This window comes from Anolis carolinensis, chromosome 4 (assembly GCF_035594765.1).
Source record: "Anolis carolinensis isolate JA03-04 chromosome 4, rAnoCar3.1.pri, whole genome shotgun sequence".
NCBI lineage: Eukaryota > Metazoa > Chordata > Lepidosauria > Squamata > Dactyloidae > Anolis > Anolis carolinensis.
This window is the reverse complement of record NC_085844.1, coordinates 128,076,856-128,094,916: the sequence shown is the minus strand read 5'-3', so window position 1 is coordinate 128,094,916 and position 18,061 is coordinate 128,076,856. Positions and strand designations below refer to the sequence as shown.

Genomic DNA, 18,061 nt, shown 5'->3' with positions numbered 1-18,061 from the left:
CAGCTCTCACATCCATAGGTTACTACAGGGAATACCATTGCTTTAACTATGCGGGCCTTTGTTGCCAGTGTGATGTCTCTACTCTTCACTGTTTTATCGAGGTTGGTCATTGCTCTCCTCCCAAGAAGTAAACGCCTTCTAATTCCCTGGCTGCAGTATGCACCTGCAGTAAATATAAAGGCTGTCACTGCCTCCATGGTTTCTCTCACTATTTGCCAGTTATCAATCAGTCTGGTTGCCATCATCTTCGTTTTCTTGATGTTTAACTGCAACCCGGTTTTTGCACTTTCTTCTTTCACCTTGTTCATAAGGCTCCTCAGCTCCTCCTCGCTTTCAGCCATCGAAGTTGTATCATCTGCATATTTAAGGTTGTTAATGTTTCTACCACCAATTTTAACTCCAGCCTTGGATTCATCTGCCCCGCATATTGCATTATGTGTTCTGCATACAAGTTGAATAGGTAGGAGAAATAAAGTACAGTAGAGTCTCACTTATCCAACACTCGCTTATCCAACGGTCTGGATTATCCAATGCATTTTTGTAGTCAATGTTTTCAATACATCGTGATATTTTGGTGCTAAATTTGTAAATACAGTAATTACATGGCATTACTGCATATTGAACTACTTTTTCTGTCAAATTTGTTGTATAACATGATGTTTGGGTGCTTAATTTGTAAAATCATAACCTAATTTGTTGTTTAATAGGCTTTTCCTTAATCTCTCCTTATTATCCAACATATTCGCTTATCCAAGGAGCCCCGGTGGTGAACTGCGTTAAAGCACTGAGCTGGAGACCGAAAGGTCCCAGGTTCAAACCCTGGGAGCGGCGTGAGCGGCCACTGTTAGCTCCAGCTCCTGCCAACCTAGCAGTTTGAAAACATGCCAATGTGAGTAGATCAATAGGTATCGCTCTGGCGGGAAGGTAACGGCGCTCCATGCAGTCATGTCAGCCACATGACCTTGGCGGTGTCTACGGACAACGCCGGCTCTTCGGCTTAGAAATGGAGATGAGCACCAACCCCCAGAGTCAGACATGACTGGACTTAACGTCAGGGGAAACCTTTACCTTCTTATTCGCTTATCCAATATTCTGCCGGACCGTTTATGTTGGATAAGTGAAACTGTATTATTATTATTATTATTATTATTTTATGATGCTCAGCGCTTAGGCCCTCCTGGTATGACACCAGCAATACCTGCCTGGCCCTTTTTTGGAATAAGAGGCCGGGGGAGAGGGCCCTGTGGCTGTCTGTCTTCGAAGGTGCAGTGACAGCAACCCTTCTTTCCCTCCTTCCCTCCCTCCTCAACCGTGGGAGAGAGCCTTGTGTGCCTCAGGAGGAGGTTGGCGCGCGAGGGAGAGCGAGCGAGCGCGCGAGTGAGCGAGAGAGAGAGCGCGCGAGGCAGAAGATGCAGAGGAGGAGGCGGAAGGAGAGGAAGCCGCCGCGTCCCTGAGCCTCGCGCTCCTCTCCTCTGCCGCGCGCTCTGCCTTCTCCCCTGAGCCTCGCGCTCCCTGCCTGTGCCGCGCGCTCACTCTTCTCCCCAGAGCCTCGCGGACAAAGAGCCTTCCTCTGGTCCTCCCCGCTCCCCCTCCCTTTGCCTCCCCGCCCCCTGAGCGCCCGCCAAAGGCGAAGGAAGGCGAGACAGCTCAAAGATGGCTTTCGCCGGCGCCCGCCTCTTGGCGTCCTGCTGCTGCCTCTGCCTCGGCTGCTGGGCCCTTCTCTCGGGCGCGGAGGCGGCGGCGGGCGGGGCAGGTGGAGGTGCCTCCGAGGCGGCAGGGGCAGGAGCCGGGGGCCCCGAGGCGGCGGCCGGCGCGGACCCTTCCTCCAAGGAGATGGAGTGCAAGCTGAAGAGCATCACGGTCTCGGCGCTGCCCTTCCTGAGGGAGAACGACCTGAGCATCATGCACAGCCCTTCGGCCTCCGAACCCAAGCTGCTCTTCTCCGTGCGCAACGACTTCCCCGGGGAGATGGTGGTGGTGGACGACCTCGAGAACACCGAGCTGCCCTACTTCGTCCTCGGTGAGTCAGTCTCTCGAATCATAGAAAGCAGGCCGTGGGCGCGCGCTCGGCGGGGGAAGGGGCTTCCTCGCGCTGCTGTGGCGCGTGACCTTCTGCCTTGGGGAACGCCCTTGGTGGCCTCGCGCCCTTCTCAGGCCCTCCAAGCCCACTGAAGGCCTCGCGCTCCTTGTGGGCCTGCGCCTCTCCTCGTCGCTGCTAGCTCGTCCTTCCGTTCCTGAGGCCATTCCTGAGGCCGGGGTTGAGGAGAGGAGGCGACCAAAGGTAGACATCTGTTGAGGTTCTCTCCACTTCAGGCAGTGTCACAACCATGTATTTATTACATTTATATCCTGCCCTTCTCACCCCGAAGGAGACTCAGAGCGGCATACAAATGATATGTACTGTACATACAATATATTATATTATTAGCACAGCACAATATAAGCATTATATATTACTATAGTGTACTATACCACTATACTGTAATAAGATAAAGGTAAAGGTTTTCCCCTGACATTAAATCTAGTCGTGTCCAGCTCTGGGGGCTGTTGCTTATCTCCATTTCTAAGCCAAAGAGCCAGTGTTGTCCATAGACACCTCCAAGGTCATGTGGCTGGCATGACTGCATGGGGCGCTGTTACCTTCCCACCGAAGCGGTACTTATTGATCTACTCACATTTGCTGCTTTCGAACTGCTAGGTTGGCAGAAGCTGGGCCTAACAGCGGGCGCTCGCTCTGCTCCCCGGATTTGAACTTGCCGACCGGTCAGCAAGTTCAACAGCTCAGCAGTTTAACCCACAGCTCCACCATATTATAGGTAATATTACCTATAATATATAATATATAATTAATATTATTATATTGTATTATTATTAGTATTATATTGTATTACATTATATTATTATCAATAATATATGTATATACCGTACAATATATTATATTATTATAGATTATTGTATGTTAGATTGTATATTATATACAATTATATATATATAATGTTATTAGCCTAGCATGTTACTGGGGGAGGGGCCCCCAACTGATGGCACAGAAGACAAAATGGAACTGTCTTCCTGACTCCCCCTCTTTGCTCTGGCCCCAGAGCATTAGTTGGTGATGAGGGGAGAGGCCCCAGCTAATGGAACAGGAGACAAGATGGAACTGTGTTCTTGGCTCCCCCTCCTCGTTCTGGCCCCAGAGCATCATGTTAGCCATGTTTCGCTAAGTGTTTCTCCTTATTCACCTGAATGGCTTCTGGTTTCAGTAAGGCATATGCAAGGGCCTAGATCCCTTGATTTGAAAGGGGACAGGGACACTAGCTTTAAAAGAGAGAAGATGCCCTCCTGGAGAAGCATAAAGAACTGTGGATGTTTAGCTTGCAGAACAGACAGTGGAGAGAAGACATATCTAAAGGATATTAATAATTACAGACCACCAGTGTCTAATCTCCCTTTTTTGGGCAAGGTGATTGAGAAGGCAGTTGCCTTCTACCTCCAGGCAGTCTTGGATGACACACACTTCCCTGGCCCATTTCAAACTGGCTTCAGAGCAGGTATGGAATTGAGACTGCTATGGTCGCCTTAGTGCAGTGGTTTCCAACCTGTGGTCCATGGACCACCAATGTTCCCCAAGAATTAAAATATGGTCCGTGGCCTCACCATTACCACACCGTTGCAACAAGAGCAACTGGTCTTTCGAAACCCTCTTATAGTGCCGAGGCAACGGGGATGTCAGGAGAAGAGAGGCTGACTACCCACGAAAGGTGTGACAACAAGTCTCCTGACTGCTGCTTCTCCTCCTCCTCCCTACCCCTGAGCAGAGCCATTCCATGTGGTGCCTGGAAGCGGGGGTGTCTTGGTGTCTTCGTTTTTAGGCCTGTTCCTGGGGTAATTTGGGGTACTGATTCAGAAAATTGCATTGGATAGGCCACATCAGCTCTAGATGATTAAATATGGTTTTCTGTGGGCAAGCAGATGATGACTACTGGATATGGCATATGTTCTGTATGAGAAACTAGAGCTGATGTGGTCTATCCAATGCAATTTTCTGAATCAGCACCCCAAATAACCAAACTGAATCTAGAGTTAACCAAAAACTGATTTGTAACCCTTTTGGTACTAGTGTTGGAGAGTGGTCCCTGGTCAAAGTGGTCCCTGGTCAAAAAAAGGTTGGGAGCCACCACCTTAGCAGATGATCTCCTTCTCAACACTGACAAGGGGGTTGTGTCCCTGTTGGTGCTTCTAGATCTCTCAGCGGCCTTCTATACCATTGACCATGATATTCTTCTGGAACACCTAGAGGGGTTTGGAATCAGAGGAACTGATTCCAAACAGTGGTTCCAGTTGTACATCTCTGGCAGGTTCCAGATGGTGCTGCTTAGGGATAGATACCTCTTAAAAAAGGAGCTGTTATGTGATCCAACAAGGTGCCTTTCTATCCCCAAGGCTCTTTAATACTTACATGAAGCCATTGGGAAACATCATCTGCAGGCATGGAGTAGGATCTTATCAGTATGCTGATGACACCCAAATATATTTCTCCACGCCTTCAAAAACAGCTCCAGCTAAGGATAGTGTGTCTCTGAATGAATGCTTGGAGGAGGTAATGGGCTGGATGAGGAAAGACAAATTGAAACTGAATCCAGACAAAACAGAGGCACTTGCCATCAAGGGTCCTAATCTGGGGATGGAAGTGTGTCAATCAGTCCTGGAAGGGGTTACACTCCCCCTGAATAACTGTGTTCACAGCTTGGGAGTTCTCCTGGATCCGCTTTTCCTAGGGCCTTTCCACTCAGCCATATAACCCAGAATATCGAGGCAGAAAATCCCACAATATCTACTTTGAACTGGGTTATCTGAGTCCACACTACCATATATTCCAGTTCAAAGAAGAAAATGTGGGATTTTATTCAGCTTTGTGAAAGGGGCCCCAATGTCAGCCCAGATCAGGGGTCTTCAAACTTTTAAAGCAGAGGGCTGATCCACGGTCCCTCAGATGGGACCGAGAAAAGGGCCTCCCCAGTAGATCGTTGGGTGGCCGGACTATAGTTTGAAAGAAAATACAAACAAATTCCTACGCACACTGCACATCTTATTTGTAATGCAAAAACAAAAAACAAAAAATGATGAAAGAACAATACAATATTCAAAAATAAGAACAACTTTAACCAACATAAACCTTTTAAAGCCCTACATGGTTTGGATCCAGGTTACCTAAAGGAGTGCCTTCTCCCATACAATCCACAACACACACTTTGGTCTTCTGGGGGGGGGGGGGGCGTCTGCTCCAACCAGCCAGAATCCTACTGGCAACCACCACCCAGAGGACCTTTTCATTGGCCACCCCAAGGCTGTGGAACAATCTGTCGGTAGAGCTCCAACAGCTAAATCAACTGTTGGAATTTAAAACACAAGTGAAGACCTGTCTCTTCCAGCAGGCCTACCCAGACAGTCTTTAAACATAAACATGCATTTTAATGCATGTCCTTTATTTAATCTCTGTTTTGTCTGTTTTAATTTGTATTTCATAGAGATACATTTTGGTATTTATGGAGGTATGTCTTAGTGTGTGTATATTTGTAGTGTTTTGCTGTGTTTATGTATTGTAATTATTTTGTAACCCACCTTGAGCCATGAGGAGAGGTGGCTAAAAAATAAAATAAAATAATATTATTATTATTAATAATAATAATAATAATAATAATAATAATAATAATAATAATGCTCCCAGAGCAGCCTGGCTGTCTCTCTAAACTGGGGTGGGCTCTGTAGCCCCCCCCCTGCCCTGGGAGGAGGCCATTTTTTCCATTCCCTCAGGCAAGAAGCTTTTGGTCTTTTTTAAAGACTAGAATAGCTTTATTGGTCATGCTATTGCACTGCGAAATTACATGCCTCCCTCCCCCCCCAGACAGGACAAAACAACATACCAATTTCTCCACATCCCCACCACCACCACACAGCCCCCCAAGTATTATTATTATTATTGTTATTATTATTGCTGCTGCTGCTCAGTCGTTTAGTCGTTTCCGACTCTTCATGACTGCATGGACCAGTCCACGCCAGAGCTCCCTGTCGGCCGTCACCGCCCCCAGTTCTTTCAAGGTCAACCCACTTATTATTATTATCTTTATTTATACTCCACCTTTCTCCCCATGGGGACTCAAGGCGGCTAACATCTATGCACACTAAACAGTTTAAAAAGAGCCATACAAAATTGAAAGAAACAAATAATAATAGTGTGGTAAAAACAGATTTAAAACACAGCAAATACATTAAAATGGCCTTTAAGATACACCCTCCCCAGAGCCTCCCCTTCCCTAAAAGCCTATTGGCAGAGGAAGGTTTTGACCTGCTTGCAGAAGGCCAGCAGGGATGGGGCCATTCTGGTTTCTCTTGGAAGAGAGTTCCACAGCCTGGGAGCAGCCACCAAAAAGGCCCACTCCTGTGTTCTCACCAAGCATGTTTGAATAGGCGATGGGACCAAGAAAAGGCCCTCCCCAGTAGATCGTAGATGTCTCCCAGGTTCATAGAAAGAGATGTAGGCCTTCAGATAACCTGGACCGGAGCCATATAGGGCTTTGTAGGTCAAAACCTACAGCATAGCCACAGCTCTAGGATAAAAGTTATCCTTCAATCTGTTTGTCCTTGTCTTTGTCACCCTGTACTATCTGCCAAATGGCAATAATTAAAAAGCAGCAGGAATTATAAAGTTATTCCAAAGAGGGAAGAGGGCAACCATTGATTCGCTGTGCAGAAGTGGTGACTTTTTGGAGCACCTTCCTATCCGCTACTGTGCAGCTACCAAACCATGCACAGATGCAGTAGGTTAGGTCACTCTCTAGAGCACAGCAGTAGAAAGTCACAGTCTCTCCTGAGCCCTCTTAACTAATGCTGCCGTATGGGTGCCCCAGGTTAGATCCTCCTTAACAGTGACACCCAGGAACTTAAAACTGGCCACCTGCTCCATTTGGTTTCCATTTATGACCAAGGGTTGAATTTCTGGTCTGTTCTTCCTATAATCCACTATGAGTTCCTTGGTCTTACTGATGTGAAGAATGAGATTATTGTCCCGGCACCACGAGAGCAACCGATCCACTTCATCCTGATAGGCAGACTCATCCCCTTCACAGATAAGCCCCATCTGTGAGTTTGATGATGATATGGCTTCTCCCACCCTGAATATATATACATACACTCCACTTGCCTCACTGCCAACAGAACCTCTGAAGATGCCAGCCACAGATGCAGGTGAAACATCAGGAAAGATTAGGCTGAACTTCCTTTTCAGTGCAGGATCCCCAGAAAGAGCAGCCCTAGCAGGAAGTTGTCTAGCCTCTGTTTGAAGAGATTCAGAGGAGGAGACCCCAACACCTCTAGGTAATTGGATTTGTTGCCAAACCAGCCTAAATGTCAAGAGGTTCCTTCTAAAGTTCAAGTGAAATGTTCTCTCCTGTAATTTAAAACAATTTACTCTACCCTATAACTAATTGATAAGTCTATAAATGTTAGTAAATAAATCAATCCAAAAGCTCATGGTTGACTTACTAAAGGGTCAATGTAAATACTGTTTCTAAACTGTGATTTAAAAAGGAACCATCCCCCTTCTCTGAGTGGTGAAAAGCAAGAGCTTAGTCCATCCTGGGAGAACATAAATGAAGCATTGGCCCCCCCTCTCTCTTCTTGCCTTTTTAAATGCTTGGAGCATGAAATGGTAGAGCCGGCCAGCCCCTTGAAGGTGGCATTAGCATTTCCCCCTCTCTGTGGAATGATCCTCAATTTTTCCATAGGTCGCATCAAAATCCATAATTTTGGCCCAAAAAACTGCCCTCAATGTATGCATGAAGTCAACCTGTACATTAGTATATATGGTAGTTCTACCCTCTGAGGTGGTAGAGAATAAGCCCACATCCTCCTCTTTGTGACAGTTGTTGAAATTCAGTGGACTCTCAGCATTCACCAGGATTTGGTTCCAGGACCCCCTTGGCTACCATTGGTTATTCAAGCCCCAGTATATGTATTGGCATGGTAAACTGGTGTCCTTTATATAAAATGGAAAACAGTAACATTTACATTTTGGATTCCCCCCCCCCCCCCGCCTCCAGCATTTTCAAGCAATGGTTGGTTGAATCTGTGGATGCAGAACTCGTGCAGAGGACTGACTATATGTAAAGAGTGCAGTCATGTCACACCTTCTTCTCACCAAGCTGAAAATGCCAAGATCCTCCAACCTCTCCCCATATGTTTTATTCTCCATAGGTCTTATCATCCTCGTTTCTCTCAAAATTCTTAAAATGAAGTTCCCAAAACTGAACATATTGCTTCAGTTGAGGCCTAACCAGTGCCAAATGTAGAGGGATATTGCTTCCCTTGACTTGGAAACTATCTTTCTATTAATGCGGGCTAAGATAGCATTTGACTTCTTTTTTGCAGCATCACAATGTGTGCTCATGTTCAATTTTTGATCAACAGTGGATCATAAATTGGATTTGGACGGATTCCTGACAGCTCTTGGGGAGTTTCTCGCCACCTCAATAGGTGTTAGGGATTCCTCTTCTTCAGAAGTGGAAGGGGAGTAGGAAAGTTTTCATGAATCTGAGGGTGAGTTGGAATCTGAGGAGGAGACTTTGCAAGTACCCTCATTTTAGGAGAGGCGAAAGGAAACAGAGCAGAGATGTTGTTCAGCTAGATTAGCTGCCAGAAATGCAGCTGAGTAATTAGGAACTGCCCCAACTTCTGTGAGGGGACTCAAAGCTATAAAGCAGAAGCAGGTGCAGCCAGCTCTTGCTGGTAACAAACTGACTCTAATGCCTTCGCTCCCCTGGTGCCTGCTTTGAGTCTGCATCTGGATTCATTGCTGTTTCTTTGTCTGAAGTAAGACTACTATTTGATTTCAGAGTTTATCAGAGACTAAGAACTGTGTTTGCCCTATGACTTCCTTGCTTCCTTTTGCATTATTCCACTGGGTGTGCTGTACTTTATGTTTTGCTGAAGTAAAGCACTTTTACTTTACTTACCACAGTGTTTTAAGGCTGTTCTTGAAAGACAAAACAGGACAATAGGTGATCCTGTCGATGCTCTCTGGAATGGGGAGATGACTAGGACAATTGACACAATTGCTCCAGAATGCCACTTCTCACACATCAGAGTCGAACTAGCTGCATAGTTCAATAAGGAGCTGGTGGCAATGAAACGTGTGAAGAGGGGACTAGAGCATGCGTGACGTTTAAGGCACAGTGAGTCAAACTGAACACAGTTGTGCGCCTGCATAAGGGCATATGCCGCAGCAATCAACGCTGCAAAGAAGTCTTATTTTGTGGTGAACATTGTATTTGCAAGGAACCATCCAGCTGAGCTGTTCTGAATGGTTAGAAGGCTGTTAAATCCCATCTCGCAAGATGGGATCCCTGACCGTTCGGCACCCCACTGTGAAGCATTTGCTCAGTTCTTTGCAGAAAAAGTCGTTCTGATTCATTCCGACCTGGACACCATGTTAATGGCAGACTCTGAAGATGCAGCACGAGCACCGGACTGTCCAGTTTTAATGGATTCATTTCAGTTTGTGCAGTCTGAGGATGTTGACAAGATCCTTGGAGGAGCGAGGGCGATCACATGCATCCTAGACCCCTGCCCATCCTGGCTGATAAAGGAAGCCAGAGGGGGTTTGGTGGAGTGAGTAAAGGTGGTGGTTAATGTCTCCGTATGAGAAGGCAAGATTCCAGCAGGCCTAAAGGAGGCCGTCATCAAACCACTGTTGAAAAGCCATAACTGGACCCCGCTCAATTAGTTAAGTTTCAGCCAGTTTCCAATCTCCCCTATTTGGGCAAAGTCTTGGAATGTGTGGTGGCCTTGCAATTCCAGGGGTTCTTAGTAGAAACTGATTTTCTGGATCTGCTGCAGTCTGGCTTTAGGCTGGGACATGGAACTGTACACAGGGAGTGTGTCCCTGTTTGTTCTACTAAACCTCTCAGTGATCTTCAATACCATACACCATGGTATCCTTCTGAGATGCCTTTTGGGAATGGGCTTGGGGGCACTGTTCTGCAGTGGCTCCAGTCCTTCCTGGAGGGTTGTTGGGGGACACCTGCTCGACTCCTTTGGATCCTCAGCTGTGAAAATCCCTCCCTGGTGACATCAGACAGGCCCCATCCCTCCTGGTTCTTAGAAAAAAAAAGTAAAACCTGGCTCTTCTCACAGGCGTTTGGTGAATAGGAAACGGACAGTTTGAATAACCAACTATGGATTTTGGAAAACCATTTGGTTTTTTTTTCTGTGTCAGGAGCGACTTGAGAAACGGCAAGTCACTTCTGGAGTGAGAGAATTGGCCGTCTGCAAGGACGTTGCCCAGGGGACGCCCAGATGTTTTGATGTTTTTGTTTCTTGTGGGAGGCTTCTCTCATGTCCCCGCATGGAGCTGGAGCTGATAGAGGGAGCTCATATGCGCTCTCCCCAGGTGGGATTCGAACCTGGCAGCTTGCAGATCAGCAGCCCAACCTTCAAGTCACAAGGCTTTAACCCACTACTGCACCGGGGGCTCCATTTGGTTATGAGATCATGACTCTGCATTTTATTTGGTTTTAATCTGTTGATTTGATTGATATGTGTTTTAATTGCTCATGTTTTAGATTATTGATTTTGTTGAGATGTATTTTAATGCTTGTAAGCTTCTTTGAGTCCCCTTTGGGTGGAGAAAAGCAGTAAATAAAATAATAAATAAATAAACAATAATCCCAAGATCCTTTTCACATACTATACTTGTGCACTTATGTTCTGTGGCTTAACTGTGGCTTTCAGTTTTTCTCTGTTGAATTGCATTGTATTGATGTCATAACATTTTTTTTCTGGTTTATCAAGGTCTGTTGGATTTCTCTTCCAATTTCCCTTTTTGTTATATACCCCTTCTCTTCACCTCATCATCTAAATTGATGAAAATATTTAAGAATGTTGGCCTCAAGACAGAACCTTATGGCACTCCACTTGAGACCTCCTTCTAATCTGAAGCACTACCACTATTTTCCAACTAATTTTGGATCTATCTGATGCCGTTTTCCTCTATTCCATATTTAATCCATTTGTTAATGAAAGTGGAACCTTATCAAATACTTTGTCAAAATCCAGATAAATGACATCCATAGCGTTCCCAAAATAACAAAAAAAGATAGAAGGTTAGTTTGGCAGGATTTGTTTTTGATATACCTATGCTGACACCTCCTGATCACTGGCCCCTTCTTTTTTGTCTTTTTGGAATAGAGGGACAGTGTTTGCTCATATCCAATTCTTTGGCACTTCACCCATTATTCAAGATTTTTTAGAAATGATGGCAAGTTCCCTTAATTTATCTGGCACTTTGGATTTGAACTTATTTAGGTTGACTATGTGATTTCTGGTGAACTCATCTTGATTTGCAACCTGCATTGCTTACCAAGTTTGATGATGCATGGAAGCAGACAATCCTCCTTGTGGGTGGCTGGGGGTGGGGGTGGGGTAGGGGGCATTAAGCAAAAGATATTGAATAGTTCTGCTTTTTCATTATAATCTGTTGAGCAGTAGTCCCATCATTTCTTTGAACACTGTCTTGCTTCAAACATATTTTTACAAACCTTTCATTGCTCCTTGCTTGCCTAGCCATTTTGAGCTGGAGCTTTCCTTATTTTATTCCTGCAAACTTGGGCTACACATGTTTCTTCCTTGGTAATTTGTCCTTCCTTTCATTCTATATGCACACTCTTATTTTTCTTTTCCTCCTCAAGTTTATTGTACAGTCACTTTTTTAATAGATGTTTCCCATTTTTCTTCTTTCTTGGAATTGTTTGTGAATGTGCTTCTAGCAGTTATCTGTTCATGAACTACCCATGCTGGTAGCCTCTCTAGCCATGGGATTCTGCCCAGAGCTTGATAAAATCAGCTTTCCTGAAATCCAAGATTTATGTTTGAGTGCTCTTCTTTGACCTATTCCACAATCACGAATTCTGGCATTACATAGTCATTTCTCCCTAAGTACCAACTCCTTGGATTCCACTGACCAACTTTTCCCCTTCGGTTAGGATCAAGTCCAGGATTGGTGATCCCCTTCCAAACAAACTTTTATTGTAGCCTTATTTATATAACATCAGTTTAATGAGTCTACATTTGTAATATTCAATTCAAGACCATAGTTCACATGCCATGCCATTTATTACTCATTTTCAGTATTGTATTTTAAATCCTTATAATCACTGACTAGTTAATGCTGGAAAGCAAGACAGTAATTTTCCAGTTCATGGGTTTGGAATGGAAGTGAAGAGAAGACAAGTTCTCCCTTAGGTTTTTACTATTGAGAGTCATGGTTCTTGGACCAATGCCAGTTTCCAGTCTCTAGCTGTTTGGTTAAACAAAGGAACTTTCAATTAAATGAAGCCTTCATGCCCAACCTAAGTTCACACACAATGGGATGCCATCACCTGCCCTCCAGAAAGGACTTATAGAAACTACATGGAAAGAATAAGACTATTTTTAAATTTCTGCTTTTGTAGAATTTTTTTTTCTGCTTGCAGTTTTCACCCCATGGCTATGATAAAGTCTATTTGGAATTTGAAAGTACAGTAGAGTCTCACTTATCCAACATAAACTGGCCAGCCGAACGTTGGATAAGCGAATATGTTGGATAATAAGGAGGGATTAAGGAAAAGCCTATTAAACATCAAATTAGGTTATGATTTTACAAATTAAGCACCAAGACATCATGCTATACAACAAATTTGACAGAAAAAGTAGTTCAATACGCAGTAATGTTATGTTGTAATTACTGTATTTACAAATTTAGCACCAAAATAACACGATGTATTGAAAACATTGACTACAAAAATGCGTTGGATAATCCAGAATGTTGGATAAGTGAGACTCTACTGTACTACAAAAATTTAATGTACTGGAAATTTATTTTTTATAATATGAAAAAATTACAAAATGACGGTATGTTTTTTCTACACCTGCACACTACATCAAAAATAATAGTGGATACCAGTAGCAGTGGATGTGGAGAGATGTGGTTCTTCATTACATTGCTTTTCTTAGTGAATGGTAAGGAAGGTTCACATTATTCAGGTGACAAATAATATTTCATAGATTAGGAAGAGACCACTTGGGCCATCTAGTCCAACCCCCTGCCATGCAGGAAAAGTACATTCAAAATATCCCTGACAGATGGCCATCCAGGCTTTGTTTAAAAGCCTCCAAAGAAGGAGCCTCCACTAAACTCTGAGGCAGAGAGTTCCACTGTAGAATAGCTCTTACAGTCAGGACGTTCTTCCTAATGTTCAGGTGGAATCTCCTTTCCTGTCATTTGAACCCATTGCTCCATTAAGTCCTAGTCTCCAGGACAGCAGAAAATAAGCCTACTTCCTCTTCGTTATGATCTCCTTTCAAATATTTAAACATGGCAATCATTTACACACCATGACAATCATATCTACTCTCCTGCAGGCTAAACCAACCCAGCTATTTAAGCCCCTCTTCATAGGGCATGGTCTCCTGTCCTTTGATCATTTTAGTTGCCCTCTGGACACATTCCAGCTGGTCAATACCTCTCTTGAATTGTGGTGTCCAGAACTGGACACAGTATTCCAGATGAGTCTAACCAAAGCAGAATAGAGAAGCACCATGACTTCTCTCGAGCTAGACACTACTCCTTTTGATGCAGCCCAAAATCCCATTGCCTTTTTTAGCTGCTTCATCACATTGTTGGCTCATGTTTAACCTGTTGTCCACTAAGACTCCAAGATCATTTCCACTTGGATTGATGTTGATCCAGGCATCATGCATTATGTATCTTTGCATTTAATTTTTTCTGCCTAAGTGTAGTATCTTACATTTGTCCTAGAATAAATTCATTTTGTTAGTTTTGGCCCAGCTCTCTAATCTATTAAGGTCATTTTGAATTCTGATCCTGTCCTCTGGAGTATTAGCTATCTCTCCTAATTAGGTGTTATCTGCAAACTTTATAAGCATGCCCTCTAAACTTTCATCTAAGTCAGTGGTTCTCGACCTGTGGGTCCCCAGATGTTTTGGCCTTCAACTCCCAGAAATCCTAACAGCTGGTAAACTGGCTGGGAACCTAACCCCAGCGATAAGTGAGGGAACACTGTACTTTGATTGTGTTTTCCTGCACAGGAAAAGATTGGGCTGGACAGCCCTCTGGTTTCTTCCAGATCTATGCTTCTATGTTTAGCCAGCTGCTTGTTTCTCACAGTGGCATTGAATTCAACAAGTATCCATGTTTTGTGGGAAGGAGAAATAACTCTTGCTTTTCTTGCCTGAATCTACTGTCACCTGACTTTACTGGATGCTTTCATATTCCAATATATCCACAATATTATGCCACAGAAATAAAAATGCTTCATTCTATATTGATCATGAGGGCCCCTGGTGGCACAGTGTGTTAAAGTGCTGAGCTGCTGAACTTGTGGACCAAAAGGTGCCAGGTTCAAATCCCGGGAGCGGAATGAGCACCCGCTGTTAGCCCCAGCTCCTGCCAACCTAGCAGTTCGAAAACATGCAAATGTGAGTAGATCAATAGGTACCGCTCTGGCAGGAAGGTAACGGCGCTCCATGCAGTCATGCTGGCCACATGACCTTGGAGGTGTCTACAGACAACGCTGGCTCTTGGCTTAGAAATGGAGATGAGCACCAACCCCCAGAGTCGGTCACGACTGGACTTAACGTCAGGGTAAAACCTTTACCTTTACCTATATTGATCATAACTGTGCAAACCCTATGAAGCAGATCCTTAAACTTTTGTAGAAGTAATATTGTACACGGATTGCAGCTAAGCTCAGAGCAGGCAAGTGTGTGTGTGTGTGTGTGTGTGTGTTTCAGGGAGGATGATATCACTATCCTTGTTAAATAACAGGCCCTGGTGTTTGACCTGATGAATGTGACTTGCCTACCCTTCTGCTTGTCTCTGTGTATATTTGTATGTATACAAATACATACAACTTCAAGTTGCCTGTTGAGTTATGGCGATCCCATGAATATCTTAGGCAAGGAACACTCAGAAGTGGTTTTGCCAGTTCCTGCCCCTGAAATACAACCAACAGCACTTGGTTACACCTGCCTAATACAGGCCATTGAATACCAACTCCCAATGAATATTTTGTATCATTTCTAGAACATGTGCAACTGTGTTTGGGGAACCTCTAAGGGAAATAAATCTCAGTTGTGAGGCTGCTTAAGTGTTTAGATTTATTTAAACGTGATCGATGAAATTGTTAAAATATAGATGTAGAATCACCTTAATTATTAAGAAGTGCAAAATAGCTTTATTTATGTGAGTTTTCAAAGAGAATTAGTATGCACATGGTAGTAACCCATTTGAAGTTGATGAAAATATATGATCCTATTCTGGCAAATGATGCTTGCAGTAGACTCTTTTGTGCATTGTTTGACTTTCATGGTGCTCAGGCACTGAGGCATCCACTGTCTTGTTGCACAAGTGGATGTTGCCATTTTTGTGACCTGCAATTCTGCTTATATAATCCAGAGCAAAGCAGACCAGACAACCAATGCTCATGGTGCTTTCTGGTTCTATATGTTCTAGTGAGAGCATTGCTAATGTGTTTGTGCCTGGTTGTGGGAAGAGAAGAGAGAGTTAAGGTGAAATGGGCAGGGTGCATGTGTGCAGAGCAGCATATGTTGGAGAACTCATGCAAAGTTGGCATAATACTGGATTCTAACCAACACAGTCAATTCCCTGGCTCATCCCCTCTCCTGCCCCGCCCAGAATTCACCTACAGTACTTACAGTTCTACATGCTAATAAGGCAAAAGTTTCAGTCTTTGGGTTGGTTGCAATAGTGCATGATACAAACTAGACACTTTGAGTATTTGCTGTGGCATTTGGGAAGAAAAACCTGATGAGGTTGCCATGGTAACCTATAGCAGAGGCCTGAACTGTCCAGGCAGGGAAAGGTTTTCCCACATGCGGCGGAGGCAGAGGGAAAACTCCAGACCTCAAGCAAAGAAAACCTTCATACTGTACCTTTCCAGTCACCCAATCATTGATTTGAGGAAATAAATTGGATATTGGAGAATCCATAGCTTGCACTTTGTTTTAAAGCCATTACTGCAGTCATGATGACATATATTTATGAGTGCTGTGATTCATAACTGTTTGGTAATTATTTGCTACTCTGTAAAACAGATGTGACATGGTCATTGTTTAGAGGGATTATAATGTTAAATATGATGTTTAGGCTAACGGTTGTAGCCAAGTAATGCTTACATTATTAATAGATCTTTCCTACTCCCCCCAGCAGAAGCTGATAAGGAAGGACAGGCAGAACATTCATCTTTGATCTGTGGAGATGTTTACTAGTCCTATCACTAAGCATTTGTGGTGAGATGAGACCTTGTACACTGGCCTTGTCTGTGATATTGGAATAGCTCTTAGCCCAGTAACACTGAACATTCATATGTGGAACAACTAGCATTCCTGATCACGTGGAGGAGCACTTTGTTTGTACAGCAATGTCACTTTGTTTGTATAGCAATGTGTGCTTTGACAACCTTCATGCTAGTACTAAAGACTAACCAGAGTAAATCTAGTGTAGTCCTAACTAGAGTAAATAAAAGTTTCAATGAAAGTGTCAAGTTTCATAGATATTGATTTACTAAATTTCCATTGATTCTGTGGGTCTACTCTAGGTAAGAATAGGGGCATTCCAGCCAATATGCATAAAGTATCTCTGCCCCTTTCAGATGTTTGGTAAACAAATTAGATAAGGTGGTGTATCATGCGGAAACCCACAGGTAGTTTGCTCTGTAGGTGTGTATGTTGGGCTCAGGATACATTTGAACTATTTATTGCAATCCACTCTTGTGCTACAACATGTTTAAGAACACTGGAAAATAAATTTGATACAGCATAGTTGCATATCTTAAGAGAATGCTACCCCTGCTTCCTGTGTTTTGTTTTTTGGAGTGTAGGTACTGAAAACAGTTTTTGGAAATGATTTTCAAGACATATCCTGCCCATATTCCTAATTGACCTTGATTGCCCATTAATTGGCATTCATTTTAATAGTCAAGCCACGAAAGACAGTGTAGCTGAAAACAATACATAAAAGTATGGTGGACCTTAGTCTTTTGATCTTGAATTTCTCTCTGACTAGGAAAGATGAAGTGAAATTATCTTAGGTCATAGAGTCTTTAACAAAGCAAGTTTCTTTGTAGGTTAGGATATGTCTGTTGGTTGCTGTTAGTCTCTTTTAGAAAGGGGCCCTTCTAACTGGTTCAGTAACTTTCTTTGGCCATATTTATAGCTTCAGGCCCTTGACTATCGACCTCATCCCATTCTGCACTATCACACGTGCAAGTGTATTCCCGCTCATTCTGCATTCTTTTATAATTAAAAAAGGGGAAACTGCAATTGCAGAAGTCCAAAATCAAAACTGGGAAATCCCAGGTTGAAAAAAGAGGAAAATATCACTATAGCAAATATCAAAATTGCACAATTCCTGAAGAAAGTTTCATGCAAGAAAATTCATAATGAGAAAAGAAGCATCCAAGTACAGTACATTTAGAGACCACCCACAAGAACAGCCACTCTGTAACATCACTACAATAATCTATAACAAGGGAATCTGACAGCTTCCATCCCAGGTTAAATAAGCACTTTTATCTGTTTCTGCATAAATTGGGAGCTCTGAAGATGATTGCTCCACAACTCCAAAACCTCAGTTCTATACACTTTAAAAACATTTTAAAGATGGAGTCCCATGGGGAATGGCTGGCAGTAGTCTTGCATCATTTGCTGGATTTTGTGGGATTCCGTCTTTAAAATGTTTTTAAAGTGTGTTTTTAAAGTGGAAAATGTTATAGTAAGTAGTAACAGGATCAGGTATATATGTGTGTGTTAAAGAAAACCTTATGGTGTTAATTATTATGAACAGCTGCTGATGTAGGTCAGCAAGCAAGCTTGGACCACACCAGGTGGGGTAATAACTATGGGTTTTTTTAGAATACAGTTTGGTGATGCTGAATTAACAAGGACTAAAAAAGCAATGCTCCGTACTATGATGGAATAGCTATTTGGT

General features: G+C 43.5%; 1 protein-coding gene across 3 annotated transcripts in view; it reads left to right on the top strand.

Moving 5' to 3' along the window:
• The first annotated feature begins 1,374 nt into the window (after positions 1–1,374).
• Positions 1,375–18,061, top strand: part of astn1 (astrotactin 1) — a 302,993-nt gene continuing 286,306 nt past the window's right edge. For 2 of the 3 annotated variants that reach the window (XM_008108949.2, XM_003219851.3), the window contains exon 1: positions 1,377–2,020. In XM_008108949.2, the coding sequence (XP_008107156.2) occupies positions 1,654–2,020 (367 nt within the window). In that variant the 5' untranslated portion in view covers positions 1,377–1,653. Of the gene's footprint in view, positions 2,021–18,061 lie in introns of all 3 variants that reach the window. The other variant, XM_062977759.1, reaches the window with a different exon arrangement.